The following is a 19,596-nucleotide window of genomic DNA, read 5'->3' as shown; positions in this document are numbered from 1 at the left end:
AAAGTTGATTGATTGATTATATTGCAATAAAGCAAAGGGGGGTGGAGCAATTGATTATTTATATTATCTCAACTATGACATTAGTTGTTGGACCATTTGTCTTCCGAGAAAGGGAGATATTACATTTTAATTAAATGTTTTAATTTTATTAGAATGAACAGGTGGTGCCTCGTCCAACCACTAGGGGCACTACACAAATTGCCGTGCACTTTGAAGCATTTCAAGGTGGTTAGCTTAGTCTAGCTGACGAGTCTCTTGCAACGTTCGAGCAATACTGGACGCCATTTTAGACTCACGCTTGTGCTACAAAGAGCAGGTTTGTTCATATATTTTGGCCTGTATGTATTATGAAAACTGTTCCTATAAGATTTTCTTGTGAAAACATCACAGTGCTTCCGTTTGTAGCCATTAGTATTTGATTGTTTGGAACAAACTTTGGGTCCACCTAGGGACTCCTTACTATGGAGACATTCCCCCCCCCCCACCTCTCATTATTCAAACGTCTCTTTTATCGAAAATAAAAACCAAAAACCTGGTCCAACAAGTAATATAATAGCCGAAATAATATAACTAATAATTTGGCTGCTCAGTTTTATTGAAAAGCAATCCAACCAATCAACTTTATTGAGCAGACTTCGTCCATTAAAAAAAAAAAAACTCAGTGTGGTACACAAAAAGACATAAAAGGAAAGTACTTTCCTTTCGGCCTTTCCTTTTATGTCTTTGTTATATTTAATGACTATAATGTTTTTTCCCCCGATTCCCTACATGAAACAAGACTCTTGAGGAAATTCACCTGCACTGTCCAGTATGCAGATTATTTTGTATTTTTTCCCCACAGTCACACCGGGTGCATTTTTGGCTAAAAAGGTTACTGAATCGATTTCCAGCCACTGAATTGTTTCAGATCATATCGTTCTAAATTAACCAATAACCGTCCACGAATCGAATTGACAACCACGAATTGTGATATGAATCGAATCCTCGCTAAAACGAATTGTTACACTCCTTAGCTGCGTATACTAACACACATTGTGACTGGCTAGCAGATCCACCTCACAGTTCTGAAGTTGTGGTTTAAAATCCGGGCTGTGTGGAGTTTGCATGTTCTCCCCGTGTCTGTGTGGCTTTTCTCCGGGTACTCTTGTTTCCTTCCACATTCCAAAAACATGCAGATTAGCAAATTATGGTGGAAAATAAGTATTTGGTCACCTACAAACAAGCAAGATTTCTGGCTCACAGACCTGTAACTTCTTTAAGTGGATCCTCTGTCTTCCACTCGTTACCTGTATTAATGGAACCTGTTTGAACTCGTCGTCAGTATAAAAAACACCTGTCCACTACCTCAAACAGTCACACTCCAAACTCCACTATGGCCAAGACCAAAGTGCTGTCAAAGGACACCAGACACAAAATTATAGACCTGCACCAGGCTGGGAAGACTGAATCTGCAATAGGTAAGCAGCTTGGTGAGAATAACCAACTGTGGGAGCAATTATTAGAAAATGGAAGAAATACAAGACCACTGATAATCTCCCTCGATCTGGGGCTCCACGCAAGATCTCACCGCGTGTGGTCAAAATGATCACAAGAACGAGGAAAAATCCCAGAACCACACGGGGGGGACCTAGTGAATGACCTGCAGAGAGCTGGGACCAAAGTAACAAAGGCTACCATCAGTAACACACTACGCCGCCAAGGAGTCAAATCCTGCAGTGCCAGACGTGTCCCCCTGCTTAAGCCAGTACATGTCCAGGCCTGTCTGAAGTTTGCTCGAGACCATTTGGAAGATCCAGAAGAGGACTGTGAGAATGTCATATGGTCGGGTAAAACCAAAATGGAACTGTTTGGTAAAAACTCAACTTGTTTGGAGGAGAAAGAATGCTGAGTTGCATCCAAAGAACACCATACCTACTGTGACGCATGGGGGTGGAAACAATCATGCTTTGGGGCTGTTTTTATGTAAAGGGACAAGGACGACTGATCCACTTAAAGGAAAGAATGAATGGGGCTATGCATTGTGAGATTTTTAGTGAAAACCTCCTCCTATCAGCAATGGCATTGAAGATGAAACGTGGCTGGGTCTTTCAGCAAGACTGTGATCTCAAATACACCGCCCAAACAACGAAGGAGTGGCTTCGTAAGAAGCATTTCAAGGTCCTGGAGTGGCCCAGCGAGTCTCCAGATCTCAACCCCATAGAAAATCTTTGGAGGAAGTTGAAAGTCTGTTGTTGTTGTCTTTGGAGGGAAAGTCTGTCATCACTGTTCTCGAGGAGATCTGCATGGAGGAATGGCCCAAAAATACCAGCAAAAGTGTGTGAAAACCTTGTGAAGACTTACAGAAAATGTTTGACTTCTGTCATTGCCAACAAAGGATATATAACAAAGTATTGAGATGAACTTTTGTTATTGACCAAACACTTATTTTCCACGATAATTTAATAAATTCTTCAAAAATCAGATGTGATTTTCTGGATTATTTTTTTATTTATATATTTTTTGTCTCTTATAGGTGAGGTATAACTATGATGAAAATTACAGGCCTCTCTCATCTTTTTAAGTGGGAGAACTTGTGCAATTGGTGCCTGACTAAATACTTTTTTGCCCCACTGTATATGTATTTGTGTCTTCTATTCCTCATATATTGTAACGGTCTCAGATGTGGTCGAAGATAACACAGTTGCTGAAATGTTTTAAATTCTAGATATTTCTAATAGAAAATATTTTAATGAATATATTTTTTATTTTATTTTTTATTAGCATGTTTTGTCTGTATAGTGTTAGTTTTAATGGGGAGGAAATAATAGAATAGTAAAACGTCACATTTTAAATGTTTCATATTTGACGTTTAAAGTCTTAAAAAAAAAAAATTTATGAGCACTTCAGCTTTTTTTGTGTTCCACAACACATGTGGTTAGGAAGATAGTCAAATTTCACATTGCAAGGTAGCTGAAGCTCTGCATGTAAGGAGGCTTTTGAGTCAGAGGATGCTGGTTCAAGTCCCATTTTGGACAACAATGTAAAAAGTGTCAGCCACTTCTTGGTTGTCTGTTGTCTGCTTGCTGGCTACAGTTGAGGTGCCCTTGAATAAGGCAATTGTCTCCACCACCCCCCAGCTCAAGTGTTGCAATACTCTTTTGTGCCTCTTTCACCCTTCATGTGAATCATCTGGTTCTGTGTGTGGTGTGCAACAAAGTATACATTGGACTGGGAGTTGAATTTCCCCCTTGAAGGACACGAGAGTATACTACATTTAAGATGTATTTTACATATTTAAAGAAAAATTGTGGAAATATTTTAAAATTTAAAAATTTCTATTTATGTTTTAATAAGCTTGTTTCATCTAGATAATGTCAGTATTTAGGGGATAAATAAATCCATAGAAGAATAACCACTAAAGTAATCAAAATGTATTTTACCATTGGAAAAATAAACAAGACAATCAAAGGAACCACTAATCTGCTTTCTAATTTGGGGACGTCAGCGAAAGAGTTGACGTCACAAAGGGACTTTGCGACCTCTTTGATGTCCTTCCCCATAAGTAGGCAAACGTGCGCGGGCGGAGTTACACGTTCATAAGTGAGTCGGTCTGGACGGAAGCATCGCACGCGCCTAACGTCTTCTTCCGCCGCCGGTCTTTTTGCGCTGCACAGAGTAGAGCCGTGTAATTATCGCTGGGATGGTAAGTACGTTTTTGTTTTATATATTAAGTATTTCTATTTCTAACTCGCTATATCTACGATGGTATCGTGTGTATTTGGCGGCATTAATGTGCCGTTAATGTGCGGAGGCGCCTCGGCTTGGCAGTTTTTAAGAGCCGGCGTAGTGAATTGGGTCCTTTGTGTCCTCCATTGCTCTGGTAACACATCAACGGCCAACTAGCCTCCTGGCTAGCCGGCGAGCAAATCCCTCAAGTTCACCGGCACAAACCTTGTCTGAACTCGGGAAATTAGGTTATGTTTTGTGTAGTTTTCTTTAAAGGTTTGGTTTTGTGGAAAAGTCGTGCTTTGAAACGAGTCTTAATTTAGGTCACATTTATCACCCGGCTCAAGCGTTCCAAACACGTTTATCATGAGCCCCTAACTAACGTACGATGCTGCCAATCTTGAAGCTATAAATCTTTTTTTTATGTCGACCTCGGGGGAGTTTAAAACGTTTTTGTTTTTTTGTTCCCCAACAAACATCAGTCACGTTTTAGTAAAATTTTTTTGTCCCACGGGGCTTTGATGTGGCACATACTAGAGGAGGACCTCGGTTTACGATGGAGTTCTATAGTTCCGTCCCTTTTGTGGCGACGTACCCTCACATTTGTACGTAGGTCGAAACGCACATTAGTCTCTCACTTATCTACGCTAACCCACTAGTCAAGTAGTCAGAATTACAGTAAATATTTGAATGTGAAGCACTTCTGGGCCATGAATATAAAAGTCAAATATACAGTATCTGCTAGTAACCTAAACCACAGGATGCTGACAATGTTACACAACTCTGTCAGCCTCTTTCAACAGTAAATTGTAAGTGACAAATAGCTCGAGAATATATATATATTTTTAAAAATATATTTTGAAAGAACTTTCATGTTTATTTTCTTGACAGGAAATTCTTGCTTTACAACATAGTTAACTTCCATTCCCACAACGTAGCCCCAACTCTGAACATGCCGCAATCTGTCACTGCTGCGGTAATAAAGTCAGAAAATATTTGCAGGAAGAATACTTTTAGGCTCTAAATATTAAACAATGAAATGAAAATCTGAGGGTGCCTTGAGCCATGTCTTTTGTTGTCTAGTCTTTGAATAATATCAAGGTAATACCAATAATTCTGATACTTTTGGTCACGATAACCGTGATATGAAATCTTAATGCCATCTGTAGTCAGTTCTGTTGTAATACAGTCCCCCTGTGTTAGTTAGAATTTCACATTTTCAGTTAGTTCCCGCTATTGGCGAATAGTGAGAAACTGAGTGAATGACTCTCCCCCCTAAGAAATATTTATAATTGTCCATACTAAAATGGTAAACTTTCAATCTACCACAGACTATGATCCCTTAACAGTTTGTCATTTCCAATTCGTCTTAAATCATTCCCCTTAACAATAAATGGCTTTTGCTTGATTTCATTTTGAAAAAATGCGAAGGTACGTGTTGAACACTCATAACTTCGTCTAAACTTAAAGCTCTCAGTCAAGCTTTATCTCTTAAATATCGATCCTTGACCCCAATGTACTACCTAATTTGCAATTTAGATGGGTACCATCTTGTTGCCTCTTAATGTGTTTATGAAAGAGTACAAACCTGCAAATATTACTGTAGTTCCTTTTGTTCCCTGTTCTCACTTGACGAGCACACTCCAGTATGTCACTGAATGAGATTTTTGCGTGTGCGTTTTCAGAACATGTCATCGTGTGGGCTGTGGAAAGAGAGCCTGGCCCTCGCCGAGGACTATATAGGCCTGTGCTGCGCGGCGGACCCCGGTGCGGCCCCTCCCCCTCCCAGCGAGGCAGCCGCCACCATGAGGCGCGTGGGCCGGCACGCCGAGTCGCTCAATGAGGCGTCCCTCCAGAGCCTGGCGCAGACCTTCGTCAGGCAGTGCGGGCCGGACCTGTGCTCCAGCCTCAGGAGGGTCATGGAGGAGATGGTGAGCGACGGACTCTTGAACTGGGGGAGGGTGGTGTCCCTCTTCGCCTTCACGGGGGTCCTGGCCAGGATGTTGCGGGGGCACCGTGAGCAGGAGCAGACCACCGCCACTAAGTGGGGGCTGGACCTCGATGAGTGGCCCCAGACCTGCAGGAAGCTGGCAGAGACCATCGCTGACTTTCTTGGAGAGGAGAAGAAGGAGTGGATGCTGGAGAACAATGGCTGGGTAGGTGCTACTACCTACCATCTTTAATCTTCTACAGTTTCTTCTGCATGCTCCCATTCCACCGGTTGCTGCCTACTTGCTGTTGATACTTGAGCAGTAGTGGTACGATGTATACAATTTCTAGACTAGCGGTTTTCAACCTTTACTGAGCTAAGGCACAACACAGTTCTCAAATATTTTACATTTAAGTACCATCCCAAAAGATATTTAGTACTCAAGAGTACCAACATCTTGCAACATTAAAATACAGTAGTGAAGTAGTCCGTCCGTCCCCGTCCCCCCCCAAAAATGAAGCGGAGGCTTTATTCCGAAAAAATATATTTTATTATTATTGGACGGAATGCAAGACACTAACATTATGCAGTTTGAATAATAACATTACTCGTAAACAGTGGTTCTAACGTCTTCCAAGAATATAAAACTGTACTTAATAATAATGAATACTTTATCTTTTAAACATTTATACATGCTGTATATGCATAGCTTCAAGTAAAAATTCTCACTGTAGCCAAAACTTCAATGACTTCTTTCTGGAAAAATAAACGACATTTTTCTCACACAGATACACTGAAAAAAAAATCAGTCCTTTAAATTTACTAAATTACAAGATGTACATCAGTTGCACATGATTAAAATGCGTTAAGCTTATATATTATAATTTTTGAGGAAAATAGGGGGAAATTAACCTGTTTACCACATCTTAATCATGTGCAAGCAGCATAAGTTATTTTTTTTAAGTGTAGGTGGTCTATGTAGATTGACTGCTTGCAGTGTGTTATGAGATGCAATGGTTTCATCATGCATTCATTGCATTTGGCTACAAACTGCAGATTGGAATCTTACTCTCTCCCACTCCAAATAAACCCAAATTAAATGTAGTTTGAGTCATATTTTATTTCTCACTGGTTGCGCCATTTGTTTTGCTGATGCTTAGCGCAGGGCTTTTATCAGCGCTCCTACAGAAGCCCCAGTTGTTCATGTAGCGCTGCCTTTGCTTGGATGAAGAAACGGCAACAACTAGTGACCTATCAACAAACTCTATTTCAGAACAAGTGATTAGTGTTGGTCGTAATCACGCCAAAACAACATGCTAAAACTAGTACTGTACTGTATTTCCTGTAACAGTCAGCCTGCGTACGAATGTACACACTCTTGCTCTCTACTTGCTCGCTCCCCACCCTTTGCCTCCCCCAGCCAATAACAGCTCACACTCGGTTGGTTACCCTCAGGCCTCCCAGAAAATCGGAAATTACAGAATTTATAATCAACAGAACTGCAGTGTTGCGAGTGCGACTATATTCAGGTACACCTACCAATCTTTGAGAATCGCTGAGCTAAGGCACACACTTTAGATAAGGAAAATCTACCAAACAAAAATGTCACAAAACTTTTTACAGGTGCATCTTAATAAATACTGTAGGAGGGAGTGTTGTATTTCAGCATTGCAATTCCAAAAGTGAAACTCTTAAATTATACAGATTCATTCAACACAAGAAAATAACTTTTCAGAAGGCCAATTTCTACCTCATTTCCACATTAAAATTAGCATTTATAATATAATTAATAATAATATAATTATAATTGATAATTAGCATTTTATGCTGATCGGCTTTGATGTTATAATTCGCAGAGCCGAGCAATGATGTCATTGATAGGCTCCGCAAAAGACATTTACTCCGTGTCGCCATCGTGTACAGTATATTTGAATCCAAAAGCTAGTTTATTTTTAGCCTTGCCGCGTGTCGTTTGACGTACTACTGTAAATATCTGACACCCAATAAAATTATTTAAAACAAAAAAACATCTCGGCTGTGTGGGAGAGACATCACGTCTGAGATGGACAACACGTAATGCGTGGATCAGACTACAAGACAAATTTGGTCTTTCACGATTGTACTGTGTCAGACTACTGCAATAAAATCTTTGTATTCAGTCTTTTACGATCAGGGGGCTTTATCTTGTCAACTCAAGCCGTGACCGGATACACTCATTACCATGGCGACGACATCGCGATGCGTGTATTCTAAGAACAAAAAATGGGAGGGGGAAACGTGTGTTGGTGGTCACCAGTGCTCGGGAGATTACGTTCATTCAAGGATTGCTTGAGGTATGTTCGCATACTTTTAATATGATACGACTCGCAAGCAGGGCAACAAAACGTTATGTCGTCTAGCAAGCTAGTTCTAGCACTAACAGTTGTACGTAAACATGCCGCCGTTCTGTCAAATCATGCTCTAAAGTTTTGGTCTGTGTGAAGTAATTTAATTGCAATAAAGTCATTCAATTACAGTAAATTAACACTAGACCTTACACCGATCTGATTGGCCTGATCGGTATCGGACAATATTTAGCATTTTATGCTGACCGGCTTGGTCATAACTCACCGTCATTGATCGGCTGCGCAACAGACATTTACTCCTAATCCAAAAGCTAATTTTATTTTTAGCCTTGTTGCGTGTCTTTTGGCGTAATACTGTAAATATCTGACAGCCAATAAATTTATTTAAAAAATATGTCGGTGGTGTGGGACAGACAACACGTCGGAGACAGGACAACACGTAATGCCTGGCCAGATCAGACTACAAGACAAATTTGCTCTTTCACGATAGCAATGTCAGACTACTGCAATAAAATCTTGTATTCCGATACCACCGCATCCCGTTTTTTACGATCGTTGTGCTTTATCTTGTCAACTAAAATGCGATCGGATAACTGTTACCGTGGCGACGACAACAAGTGATTTAATTACAATAAAGTAATTTAATTATATTAAGTTAGCAACCATTATTTCTGTCATGTTGTAATGTTGGTTTGACCTAACTTATTAGAATACATGACCTGATGAGCAGTGATTTCGCCAACCTTTATGGAGCCAAGACAAATATTTTACAATTGGAAAATCTCACAGCACACCAACAAACAAATATGTCACAAAAAGTAGATGCACAGTAATTACTGTATGTACTTCCTGCCATCTTAATAGAAGAGCATGTATTTGTTCTGCCTGTCACTATGCCTTACTGACATAAATAGAGGAACAAAGATACATTATTTCTTGTAAATAATTTTTTGAGCAGTTAAGTAACGTTTTATAATTTCACACGGCACACCTGCAGATCGCCCATCGCACACTAATGTGCCACGGCACAGTGGTTGGGGATCACTGGACTAGAGAATACTTTTGAAGATACTCAGTATACAGTACACGGGTATATATAGTAAATGTTTTTTTAAACTCTGTGATCGGCCACAAAAATCCTGATCATGTAAAAGCCTAGTAATATTACTACTTGCAGCAATACATTTTGATATTACTAATTTATTCTTGAAAAAATATATTTTGTAATATTGTAAAAATATTTTTGTAATATTACAACTTTTGGGTGAAAAATTGTCGATTTGTAAACTTTTCCTGTTTCTATTATCCTGGCTTTAACTTTTTTTTCTTGTAAGCATTTTAAATATTATTATTACCTATTTTTTAATGTAAATGTCATTTATGGTGGTAAAAGGAGTGCTTTTTATTGTAATATTACTTCAGTAACGTAGCCTCATAAAATACTTTTCTCCCCCCATTATATTCAAACTGTATTTTTGTAAAGTTTATTCATGTGCATCTCGATAAATTACAATACTGTAGGGGAGAGATCATTTCAGTATTGCAATTCCAAAAGTAAAACTCATAAATTATACATATTCATTCAACACAAGATAATACATTTTCAGAAGCTTGAGTCCAACCTCATTTACATACTCAAATCTTTTTGTGTGCTTCTCGTATAACATTTTATTTTCTTGGCGATGGCAAATGTGGGTTTTCGTTACCTGTATTCTAAAATCATAAAACTGATAAATAAAATCATAAAATAGTTTTTTAATCTATATAATTAAGTTTCTGAATTGAACTACAGAATTACATGAAGCTTTCTAATTCAAATTTAGTGAGAAGCACCTGTACAGTGTATCATTAGTATATTCGCTACTTGCAGGTTCACCTAATTGCAGATTTGTTATCGCTATTTTGGTGCTTAGGCCAAAGTGCTGTCTAGTAGAATTGCTGCCAAGGAACTATGTTGACGTGAGTTGAAGAACATCATGCAGTGCTTTTCAGCCATCTTGGTGCCAATGAACTATGTTGAAATGAGTCTAGGAGCTTTGTGTAGTGCTTTAAAGCCATCCTGTATCATCTCTGGTCGATTCTAACCCTGTTTTTGGAGAAGTCAATTAGTGGCAGGTTTTCTTTTGTGGCGGGGCAGGTGGAGAGGAACAAAAATACATTTTGGATTACATATGTCATAATTTCAGGGCAATTAAGTGGAATTTCCTGTGGCACGCCTAATGGTCAGGTGCAGTGGTTGGGATTCAGCGTTGTAGCCCATGTGGCTGAAGTAAAGCACTTGTGCAGATTTTTGCCATTGTAACACATTTTTGCCATTGTAACACTTGTTTAAATAAAATAAGTTCATGTGTGTTACTAATAATTGTTAAAGAAGAAATGTTTAGATTGTATGGAATGGATTCCTAAAATGGAGTCGCACTACTTGACTGCAAACCAATCGATGCGCTCTTTGCTTCACGTAGGTCTGGTACACGCAATGATTTTTCAAATCTTAAAAAGATTTTTTTTTTTATCTGTGACAGACCTCACACATGAAGATAACAAAAATCTGGCATTTTACAATTTTGGATGTATTGTGTGTGTGGTGTGCTCTGATAATCTCAACACAGAACACCACACATTCATTCTGCTCTGCCGCCGATCTCAAAATCGTGTGGGATCACACGTGATCTCACAAAACCGAAGAAACAACACTTCAGGATATGCGCCGATGTTTCTCGAGTGTTCCTGAAGGTTGCCAGAGCCAGGAGTCTTGTAAAATGGCGGTGTCTTAAAAAATGACTTGCTTTGGAAAATGCTTGCTGTCTGGAGAACCCCCTTTTTTATACAAAAAAGTAAAAACTTGTGTACTTAGCTGCTCAAAAAATTATATTTACAATAATTTATCTTTGTTCCTCTGTTTATGTCAGTGAGGCATAGTGACAGACTGAACAAATGAATGGCCTTCCATTAGATGCCAGGAAGTATGTACAGTAATTAATGTATCCATCTTTTGTGACATTTTTGTTTGTTGGTGTGGGGTGAGATTTTTTTAATTGCGAAATATGTTCCTTGGCTCCATAAAGGTTGGAAATCAGTGCTCTAGTCAGATTGTGTGTTCTCATCAGTCAGGTCAAATCAACATTACATGACAGAAATAATGGGTGCTAACTTATTGTAATTAAATTACTTCACCCACACCGAAAATATAGAGCATGATTCGACAGGACGGCGGCATGTTTACGTCCTACCGTTTGTGCTACCGCTAGCTAGCTAGGCTACATAATATTTTATTGCCTGCTTGTGAGCGGTATCGTATTAAAAGTACGTGAACGTACCTCAAGCAAGCCTTAAACGTAGTGCTGTCCTGAGCACCAGTGACCACCAACACACGTTTTTCCCCATTTTGTCCTTACAATCAAGTCGGCTAGCTCCACTCTTGTCATCAACACTGTAACGAGTGTATCTGGTCGCATTTGAGTTGACGATAAAGCTAAAAAACGGGATGCGGTGGTCTCGGAATACAAGATTTTATTTCAGTAGTCTGACAGTGCAATCGTGAAAGAGCAAATTTGTCTTGTTGTCTGCGTGTTGCCTGTCTCAGACGTATTATCTGTCGCACACCATTTGTTAAATTTTTTTTTTTTTTTTTTTTTTTTTTTTTTTTAATAACTTCATTGGCCGTCAGATATTTACAGTACTACGTCAAAAGACGCGCGACAAGGCTAAAAATAAACCAGCTTTTGGATTCAAATATACTATGCACGCGGCGACGCGGAGTAAATGTCTTTTGCGGAGTCGATCAATTAAGTCATTGAATTGTGACATTTAAAGCCGATCAGCATAAAATGCTAAATATCGGTCGTTAATGATCAGACCGATAAAATCGGTGTATAGTCTAATAGTTACATGAGGCATCACGTGACAAAAATCATAATTATCTGGTTTTACTTCACATAAGGTCTTTAGGAAGTCGTCAAGGAGCATGTGTTTTTGTTTCTGGACACCTCGTGGCCTGTTCAGACTTTTTCAAGGTTCACGTTTGCTGTTGTCTGTACATGAAACGAAATGCAAAAAAAAGTTTGTTTTGAGTAGGTGTTATGTAAATGTACTCTTAAGTCACTTCTAGAAATGCAAAGTAAGTGGTTGTGTTTTTCCAATCCTACGTGAATGTTTCAAAAAGTCCCATCGTGACTTAAAAGTGAAAGTCTAGTGGAATGTCTTGGCACTGGAAAGCACCAACTCGTTTATTTGCCCACAAAGTGAAACAAGCAAACACTTGAAATAGACAGTTTGATGATCTTTTTTTTGGTGGGGGGGGTTTCTGCGTTAAACAGAACAGACTGTCTGCTGACAGACTGCTTGTTGACACACGTTTTTTCCCCTACTGGAAAATGTTCTGTATTTGAACGGAGATGCCTCATAAGTAGTCATTTATAGCAACACTGGGCTGGCAGCGCTTGTGAATGGGCACACATGCACAACACAGATCCCTCCTGTGTTCAGTTGGCAGCTGCCTTCAACTGCCACAAAGGCTGCTCAGCCTCACGGACTTGAAGTAGACTGTGTGTGAGTGTGGTTAGTGAGACTACAAAGTTGTGTAGTTGTTGTGAAACAAGGCAGCAGCTGTGTACATGGGCGCCAACAGGTGTTCGTGCTCTTGTGTTGTGTTCATTTGTGTTTGTGCAACTTGTTGAGCATTGTGCCACTGGAGGTGGTGGTGGTGATGCTGGAGGTTAGCATTGTGATGCTGCACATACCAGCAGCTAAGAGCCGAACCTTGACTCAAAAAAGCATTTTCTTCAGCACAATTTGGGGGTAGAATTGGAACTTTATCATCTGAAATTTCAGATTATTTTTATTTTTTTGTAACGTTACATCTTCTAACAGAACTTCTGCCTTTTAAAGTTAATTCTTCCTTGTAATATATTTGCCCAAAAATATTTTGGGGTAATATTTTGACTTTATTCTTGTCGCACAAGTTAGTGCTTTTTTTCCCCCTTGTAATATCAGTACTTTATTCTCACCAAAAATATAAATTTTTTGAAATAGTCTGACTTTATTCTTTGGAGTAACTGAATTCTTGGAAACCTGTTCTTGCTATATTACTGCTTTAATCTCTCAAATGTTTTGAACAATATTTCAACTGTATTCTTGTAAAAAAATATTGCATTTCTAATGTGCAAAGTTAGGATTTTTTTCTTGTAATTTTGCTACTTCACACTTGTAGAAATAAATGTTGCTAATATTACTACTTTATTCATAAATATATTTTGCAATATTTAAACATTTTATTGTAATCGATCCTTTGGGTGAAAAGAAATTATATAGACTTCATATTTCTATTATTCTGTTTGACATTTTATTTTAAATAGTAAATAGAATAATGTAAATTATTATTTTTGTGTAAATTTCATATTTATTGTGGTAAATGGAGTGCTTTTTATTGTAATATTTCCGTAATTTACGCTCATAAAATGTACTTTTCTCCCCTCATTATATTCAACTTTATTCTTGTAAAGTCTTGTAAAATTTTTTATTTAATAACCAGTAGAGGCTGTACCCCGCCTCTTGCCCGATGATAGCTGGGATAGGCTCCAGCACTCCTTTAAACCACATTATTGATCAATATGTTCATTTTCATTTCTTGTTGTTTCAGGAGGGTTTCTGCAAGTCGTGCAGCAGCAGGCAGTCCACTCAGGACGTGTCGATGAAGACGGCGCTGTTGGCCGCGGCTGGTGTGGGCCTCGCCGGACTCACCTTCTTGTTGGGCCGCTAAAAGTTTGCGTTCCCGTCGTCGCAGCATTTCTTTTGCAGTCGTCTCCTCCCTACCATCAATGCCGCGCAATCAGGCGGTCGAATGTTTCCACACACACACATAAACACACACTGGCGTTGGTCTGTTGCTCCACGTGATTGCCCAAATGTTCTGGATGCCTTGTTCACACACGTTGGAGCCAGTGACTGTGAAACACTTTGGTTAGTCTAGACTGCCTTGTCTCTGCTACAACGTGTAAATTAATATATTATATTTATATCAAATGAAGCCCTTTTTTTTTTCTAGACTGACGCGCATTCTTTTGGCTTGTTTGTTTTTGGTTGTGAGTGATTTTGTGTGTGTGTGTGTGTGTGTGTGTGTTTGTTTGTGTCGGGCCCAGTTACCAGAGATGGCCCGGCCAGTTAACGACGGTGCTATTTGTTTGTGAAATCTTACCTTTTTTATGTCCTTTTTTTTTTTTTTTTTTTTTTTTTTTTTTTTTTTTAATGCCAGGGACCAAATGAATCTTGGGGAATTTCAGAACAAGCACCCAACAACCTATTTTTACATTGTTTTGGTTGTATTTATTTGTCAATTTGTTTTTGTAATAAAAAGTCAACCTACAACTTGTGTGTCTCCATGTTCTCATGTTACATGCTGACTGGATTTTACCGCGTGTGACTGTTATGCAAAAATAATTAATAATTTTTTAAAAGCTTTCAAGTAGGCAGCATGTTGCGGGCAAGATGGAAGCTTTGAACGAGAGGCAGATTACCTCTTGGATTGCTCGCCAACGTTTTTATGTTAGAATTCAATTTAATGTTTTACTTGTAAAACGTTGACCGAAATAATTTTTCCCCCTTCTTGTGTAGTGACTTAGAACTGGCTTGAAAGACCATCATACTTCCTGTCCACAACTTAAAAGGCTAAACTCGCAGCTACCCCAAAAACTGGGGGAGCATTGCCAAACTGGGGGAGCATTGCCAAGTATGTCAAACACACAAGGAATTTGTCTTCGGTAGTTGGAGCTACTCGAGTATGACAATAGAAAGCCATTTTGACAGGAAATACTTTGAGGCATAACACTACGGAGAGTCACGTAGCCTCTTTCAATTTAATGGCAAGAGGGAAGGAAGCTGTTGCAATGTCTGCTGGTTTTAGTTTGCATTGTTCGATAGCACCTACCTGAGGGAAGGAGTTGGAGTCCAAGAGGATTTTGCTTGCTCTTGTCTTAGTTCTGGCAGCGTGCAAGTCCTCAGAATCATCTTTATTTGCCAAGTATGTCCAAAAACACAAGGAATTTGTCTCCGGTAGTTGGAGCTACTCTAGTACGACAACAGACAGAACACTTTTGAGACAAAAAGACATTGACAGAAACAGTCACTGAGCAATAAAGGGTTGCTAGTTATCTGGTAAAGCCGGTACAAATTATTTAAAAAAAAAAAAAAAAAAAAATATTTTTTTTTTCTGCCTCAGCAGCTCCTGTGGCAGGCCGTGCTTTCTCAGAAGCCGCAGGTAGTACTTCCTCTGCTGGGCCTTTTTGAGGACGGAGTTGATGTTGGTCGCCCACTTCAGGTCCTGAGAGACTGTAATTACCAGGAACTTGAAGGTCTCGACGGTTGACACAAGGCAGCCGGACAGCGTGAGGGGCAGCTGTGGCGAAGGATGCCTCCTGAAGTCCACGATCATCTCTACAGTCGAGCGTATTTAGCTCCAGGTCGATGTGCATAGTCGTCATCGTCCTTGATGAGGCCGATGACAGTGGTGTCATCTGCAAAATTCAGGAGTTTGACAGCCGGGTGCGTTGAGGTGCAGTCATTCATGTAGCGAGAGAGGAGCAGCGGAGAGGGGACACAACCTTGGGGCGCCCCAGTGCTGATGCTGCGTGTGGATGAGGCGGCCTCCCCCAGCCTCACCTGCTGTGTCCTGCCCGTCAGGAAGCTGTAAATCCACTGGCAGATGGCAGGTGAGACGCTGAGCTGGAGAAGCTTGGAGGAAAGGAGTTCAGGGCTGATGGTGTTGAACGCTGAGCTGAAGTCCACGAACAGGATCCTCGCGTAGGTCCCTGCACTGTCGAGGTGTTCTAGGATGAAGTGCAGTCCCATGTTGACTGCATCATCCGCAGACCTGTTCGCTTGGTAGGCAAACTGCAGGGGGTCCAGCGGGGGACCTGTGAAACTCTTGAGGTGGTCCAGCACGAGACGTTCAAAGGAGCGTTTGAAAGAGGATGGTACCTCGCACAGTTCCAGAGAGCTCTTGATCACGGTGAAGACTGGAACGAGCTGCTCCGCGCAGACTTTGAGGCAGGAGGGGGAGACAAGGTATGAGCCTGTCACTTTGTTGATCTTTTGTAGTTTGAAGCGGGGTCGCCACCGGTCGCCACCCAATCGCAGGGCACATAGAAACAAACAACCATTCGCACTCACATTCAAACCTACGGGCAATTTAGAGTCTTCAATCAACCTACCAAGCATGTTTTTGGGATGTGGGAGGAAACCGGAGTGCCCGGAGAAAACCCACACAGGCACGGGAAGAACATGCAAACTCCACACAGGCAGGGCCGGGATTTGAACCCCGGTCCTCAGAACTGTGAGGCAGAAGTGCTAACCAGTCTTTCACCGTGCCGCCTGTGTTGACATCACCATTTTTCATTGATATAGAAACATATTCCACCACCTCTTGTTTTCCCCGATAGTGCCGTGACGCAATCCGCTTGGTGTAGTTGGAAGACGCATTTGATTGCATTTCAATACAAAACAGTAGAAAAACTAATAGAAACCCTGGTCACAATTAAACAGACCTAAAGTTAGTAATTTTAGGACAGGTTTTTTATTTATTTATTTAAAAAAATATATATAATTGCATTGAAATGGTTTCTGCGTGGCAGTTGAAATGATGGATCACGTGGTATGAAAACTCCTTTTTGCACAATTTGCACAAAACCACCTTGTAGTTTATTTTTATTTTTTTTAAATCAAATTTGCCTCCCATCAGTCCTAGCTAGCCGCACTGTTTCATCCAATTCCTCCATTTCGTAGGCGTGCTCTGACGTGTGCGATCGTGCAATCGGTGTACCAAGAACTCGTGCACTGACAAAAGGTTCGCCGTTGTTTGGAACACAAAATGCGATTAAAGCCGTGGTTCACTGCTAAACTTAAGCAGCTCCGCCAAGCTAAGGAGGACGCATATCAGAGCGGGGACAGGGTCCTGTATAATCGAGCTAGAAACCAGCTGACTAAAGAAATTCACATTGCAAAGAGGACCTATGCAGCAAAGTTGGAAAAACAGTTTAGCGTAAACGACTCGAAATCAGTCATGGCATGCATTCCAATCGCTGACTGATTACAAGCGACGATCCCCCCAAGCTGAGAACAATAGCACACTAGACAACGACTTGAATACCTTCTACTGCAGATTTGAAAGGGACACTTTCACACCACACACCCACCCAGCCACACCCGCGACCACAATCACACCTCTGACTTCTGCGTTAACCATCCATGAACAAGATGTGAGACGCATCTTCAAACAACAGTAAGATTAACAAAGCGGCAGGACCGGACCATGAGTCCCCATCCTGCCTCAAAGTCTGCGTGGACCAGCTCGCTCCAGTCTTCACTCAGATCTTCAACAGATCTTTGGAAATGTGCGAAGTTCCATCCTGTTTCAAACGCTCCACCATCATTCCAGTCCCCAAGAAACCTGCAATCTCTGGTCTGAATGACTACAGGCCTGTCGCTTTGACATCTGTAGGTCATGAAGTCCTTTGAACGTCTCGTGCTGGACCACCTCAAGAGCGTGCTGGACCCCCTGCAGTTTGCCTACCGAGCGAACAGGTCTGCGGATGATGCAGTCAACATGGGACTGCACTTCATCCTAGAACACCTCGACAGTGCAGGGACCTACGAGAGGATCCTGTTCGTGGACTTCAGCTCAGCGTTCAACACCATCATCCCTGAACTCCTTTCATCCAAGCTTCTCCAGCACAGCGTCTCACCTGCCATCTGCCAGTGGATTTACAGCTTTCTGACGGGCAGGACACAGCAGGTCAGGCTGGCATCCACACGCAGCATCAGCACTGGGGCGCCCCAAGGTTGTGTCCTCTCTCCGCTGCTCTTCTCTCTCTACACGAACGACTGCACCTCAGCGAACCCGACTGTCAAGCTCCTGAAGTTTGCAGACGACACCACTGTCATCGGCCTCATCAAGGACGGTGACGAGTCTGCATATCGACAGGAAGCGGAGCGGCTGGAGCTGTGGTGCGGCCGACACAACCTGGAGCTGAACACGCTCAAGACTGTAGAGATGATCGTGGACTTCAGGAGGCATCCTTCGCCACAGCTGCCCCTCACGTTGTCCAGCTGCCTTGTGTCAACTGTCGAGACCTTCAAGTTCCTGGGAATTACAATCTCTCAGGACCTGAAGTGGGCGACCAACATCAACTCCGTCCTCAAAAAGGCCCAGCAGAGGATGTACTTCCTGCGGCTTCTGAGAAAGCACGGGCCTGCCACCGGAGCTGCTGAGACAGTTCTACACAGCGGTCATCGAATCGGTCCTGTGTTCTTCCATCACAGTCTGGTTTGGTGCTGCTACAAAAAAGGACAAACTCCGACTGCAACGGACAATCAAAACTGCTGAAAGGATTGTCGGTACCCCCCTACCCACCATTGAGGACTTGCACGCTGCCAGAACTAAGACAAGGGCGTGCAAAATCCTCTCGGACCGTCTGGACCCCGGTCACCGGCTCTTTCAGCTCCTTCCCTCAGGTAGGCGCTACCGATCAATGCAAACTAGAACTAGTAGACATTCCAACAGCTTCTTCCCTCTTGCGATCAACTTCTTAAACACCTAACCTATAATTCCATTACAACAAGCTGGAAATTTTTTGACTTGAGTTCGTTGTCACATTTCTGTGGGGCCAATTATGTATTACTCGTGCACTCACTGTAGTATTCTCGCCACGCTGCACTATTTGCATATCTGTTGTTGCCCAATACTGGCCACTCATGCCAGAGTAGCATATGCTCCATTTGCACACTGACTGAGGAGTATCTGCAACATTTGCACAACCAACATTGTCCCAGATTATCGCACTACTCGTCACTTTAACCCGCATACACTCCTTGAAGGCTCGGCGCCCTTTGCACAATGGTCATTGCACCGGACTATTGCAATATTAGTCGTTCGAACTGCTCTAAGTGCTCGAGGACTCTGCATCTTTTTGCACAATTGTTTTTTGTCAATGTCTTTATGTCTCCAAAGTGTTCTGTAAATTGACTGTCTGTTGTACTAGAGCGGCTCCAACTACCGGAGACAAATTCCTTGTGTGTTTTGGACATACTTGGCAAATAAAGATGATTCTGATTCTGAAATGCATTACTTTTTCTGACTAATTTGGTTAGAATTAATCGTAATTAAAGCGTTAAAAGTTCCACCCCTAAAATATATAGTCGTGGCTACTAACTTTCTGCAGGTACTGCGGCCTAAAAACATTCGTGTTAGGTTAATGAAGACTCCAAATTGTGTGAATTGTCGTCGATATGTGCCCTGTGATTGACTGGTGACCAGTTCGGGGTGCACCCTGTTTCCCACCCAAGGTCAGCTGGAATAGGTCAGCTTCAGAAAATGGATGGATCCTCATAAAATGGCCTGCATTTTTTTACAGCCGTTATCTTAGTAGTAATTGGATTGGATTGCATTGGATGAATCAGTTGTTGATTAACAGTAAACACTGTTGGAGGAAATTCCAAAAGATAGAACAAAAACATAGGTTGGTATGTACCAGAGAGGCAGCGTTCATCCACTATGGTCCACGCATTTGGAACAGCCTGCCAGAGAGCATCAGAACCGCAGAGACTTTTGATGTTTTCAAAGGTAGG

At 41.3% G+C, this 19,596-nt stretch overlaps 1 protein-coding gene across 2 annotated transcripts; it reads left to right on the top strand.

Annotated features, from left to right (window-relative positions):
* Positions 1–232: 232 nt before the first annotated feature.
* bcl2l10 (BCL2 like 10) lies at positions 233–14,335 on the top strand. Of its 2 annotated transcripts, none has more exons than XM_061668355.1 (3): positions 233–316; positions 5,391–5,861; positions 13,619–14,335. In XM_061668355.1, exons 2-3 carry the CDS (start codon positions 5,394–5,396, stop codon positions 13,736–13,738), a joined length of 588 nt encoding a protein of 195 aa, XP_061524339.1. In that variant the 5' UTR covers positions 233–316; positions 5,391–5,393; the 3' UTR covers positions 13,739–14,335. The 2 variants fall into 2 exon arrangements, with proteins under 2 accessions (XP_061524339.1, XP_061524331.1); XM_061668347.1 differs by lacking the exon at positions 233–316 and adding an exon at positions 3,580–3,682.
* Positions 14,336–19,596: the final 5,261 nt, after the last annotated feature.

This window comes from Phycodurus eques, chromosome 2, assembly GCF_024500275.1.
Source record: "Phycodurus eques isolate BA_2022a chromosome 2, UOR_Pequ_1.1, whole genome shotgun sequence".
NCBI classification, from domain to species: Eukaryota; Metazoa; Chordata; class Actinopteri; order Syngnathiformes; family Syngnathidae; genus Phycodurus; species Phycodurus eques.
The sequence above is the reverse complement of the archived record's forward strand: the minus strand, read 5'-3'. Positions and strand labels throughout refer to the sequence as shown.

Excerpts from the sequence above, each read along its gene's own strand:
- bcl2l10 (XM_061668347.1), top strand. Across the intron at positions 5,862-13,618 it reads TGCTGGAGAACAATGGCTGG|GAGGGTTTCTGCAAGTCGTG; the intron begins GTAGGTGCTACT and ends TTGTTGTTTCAG.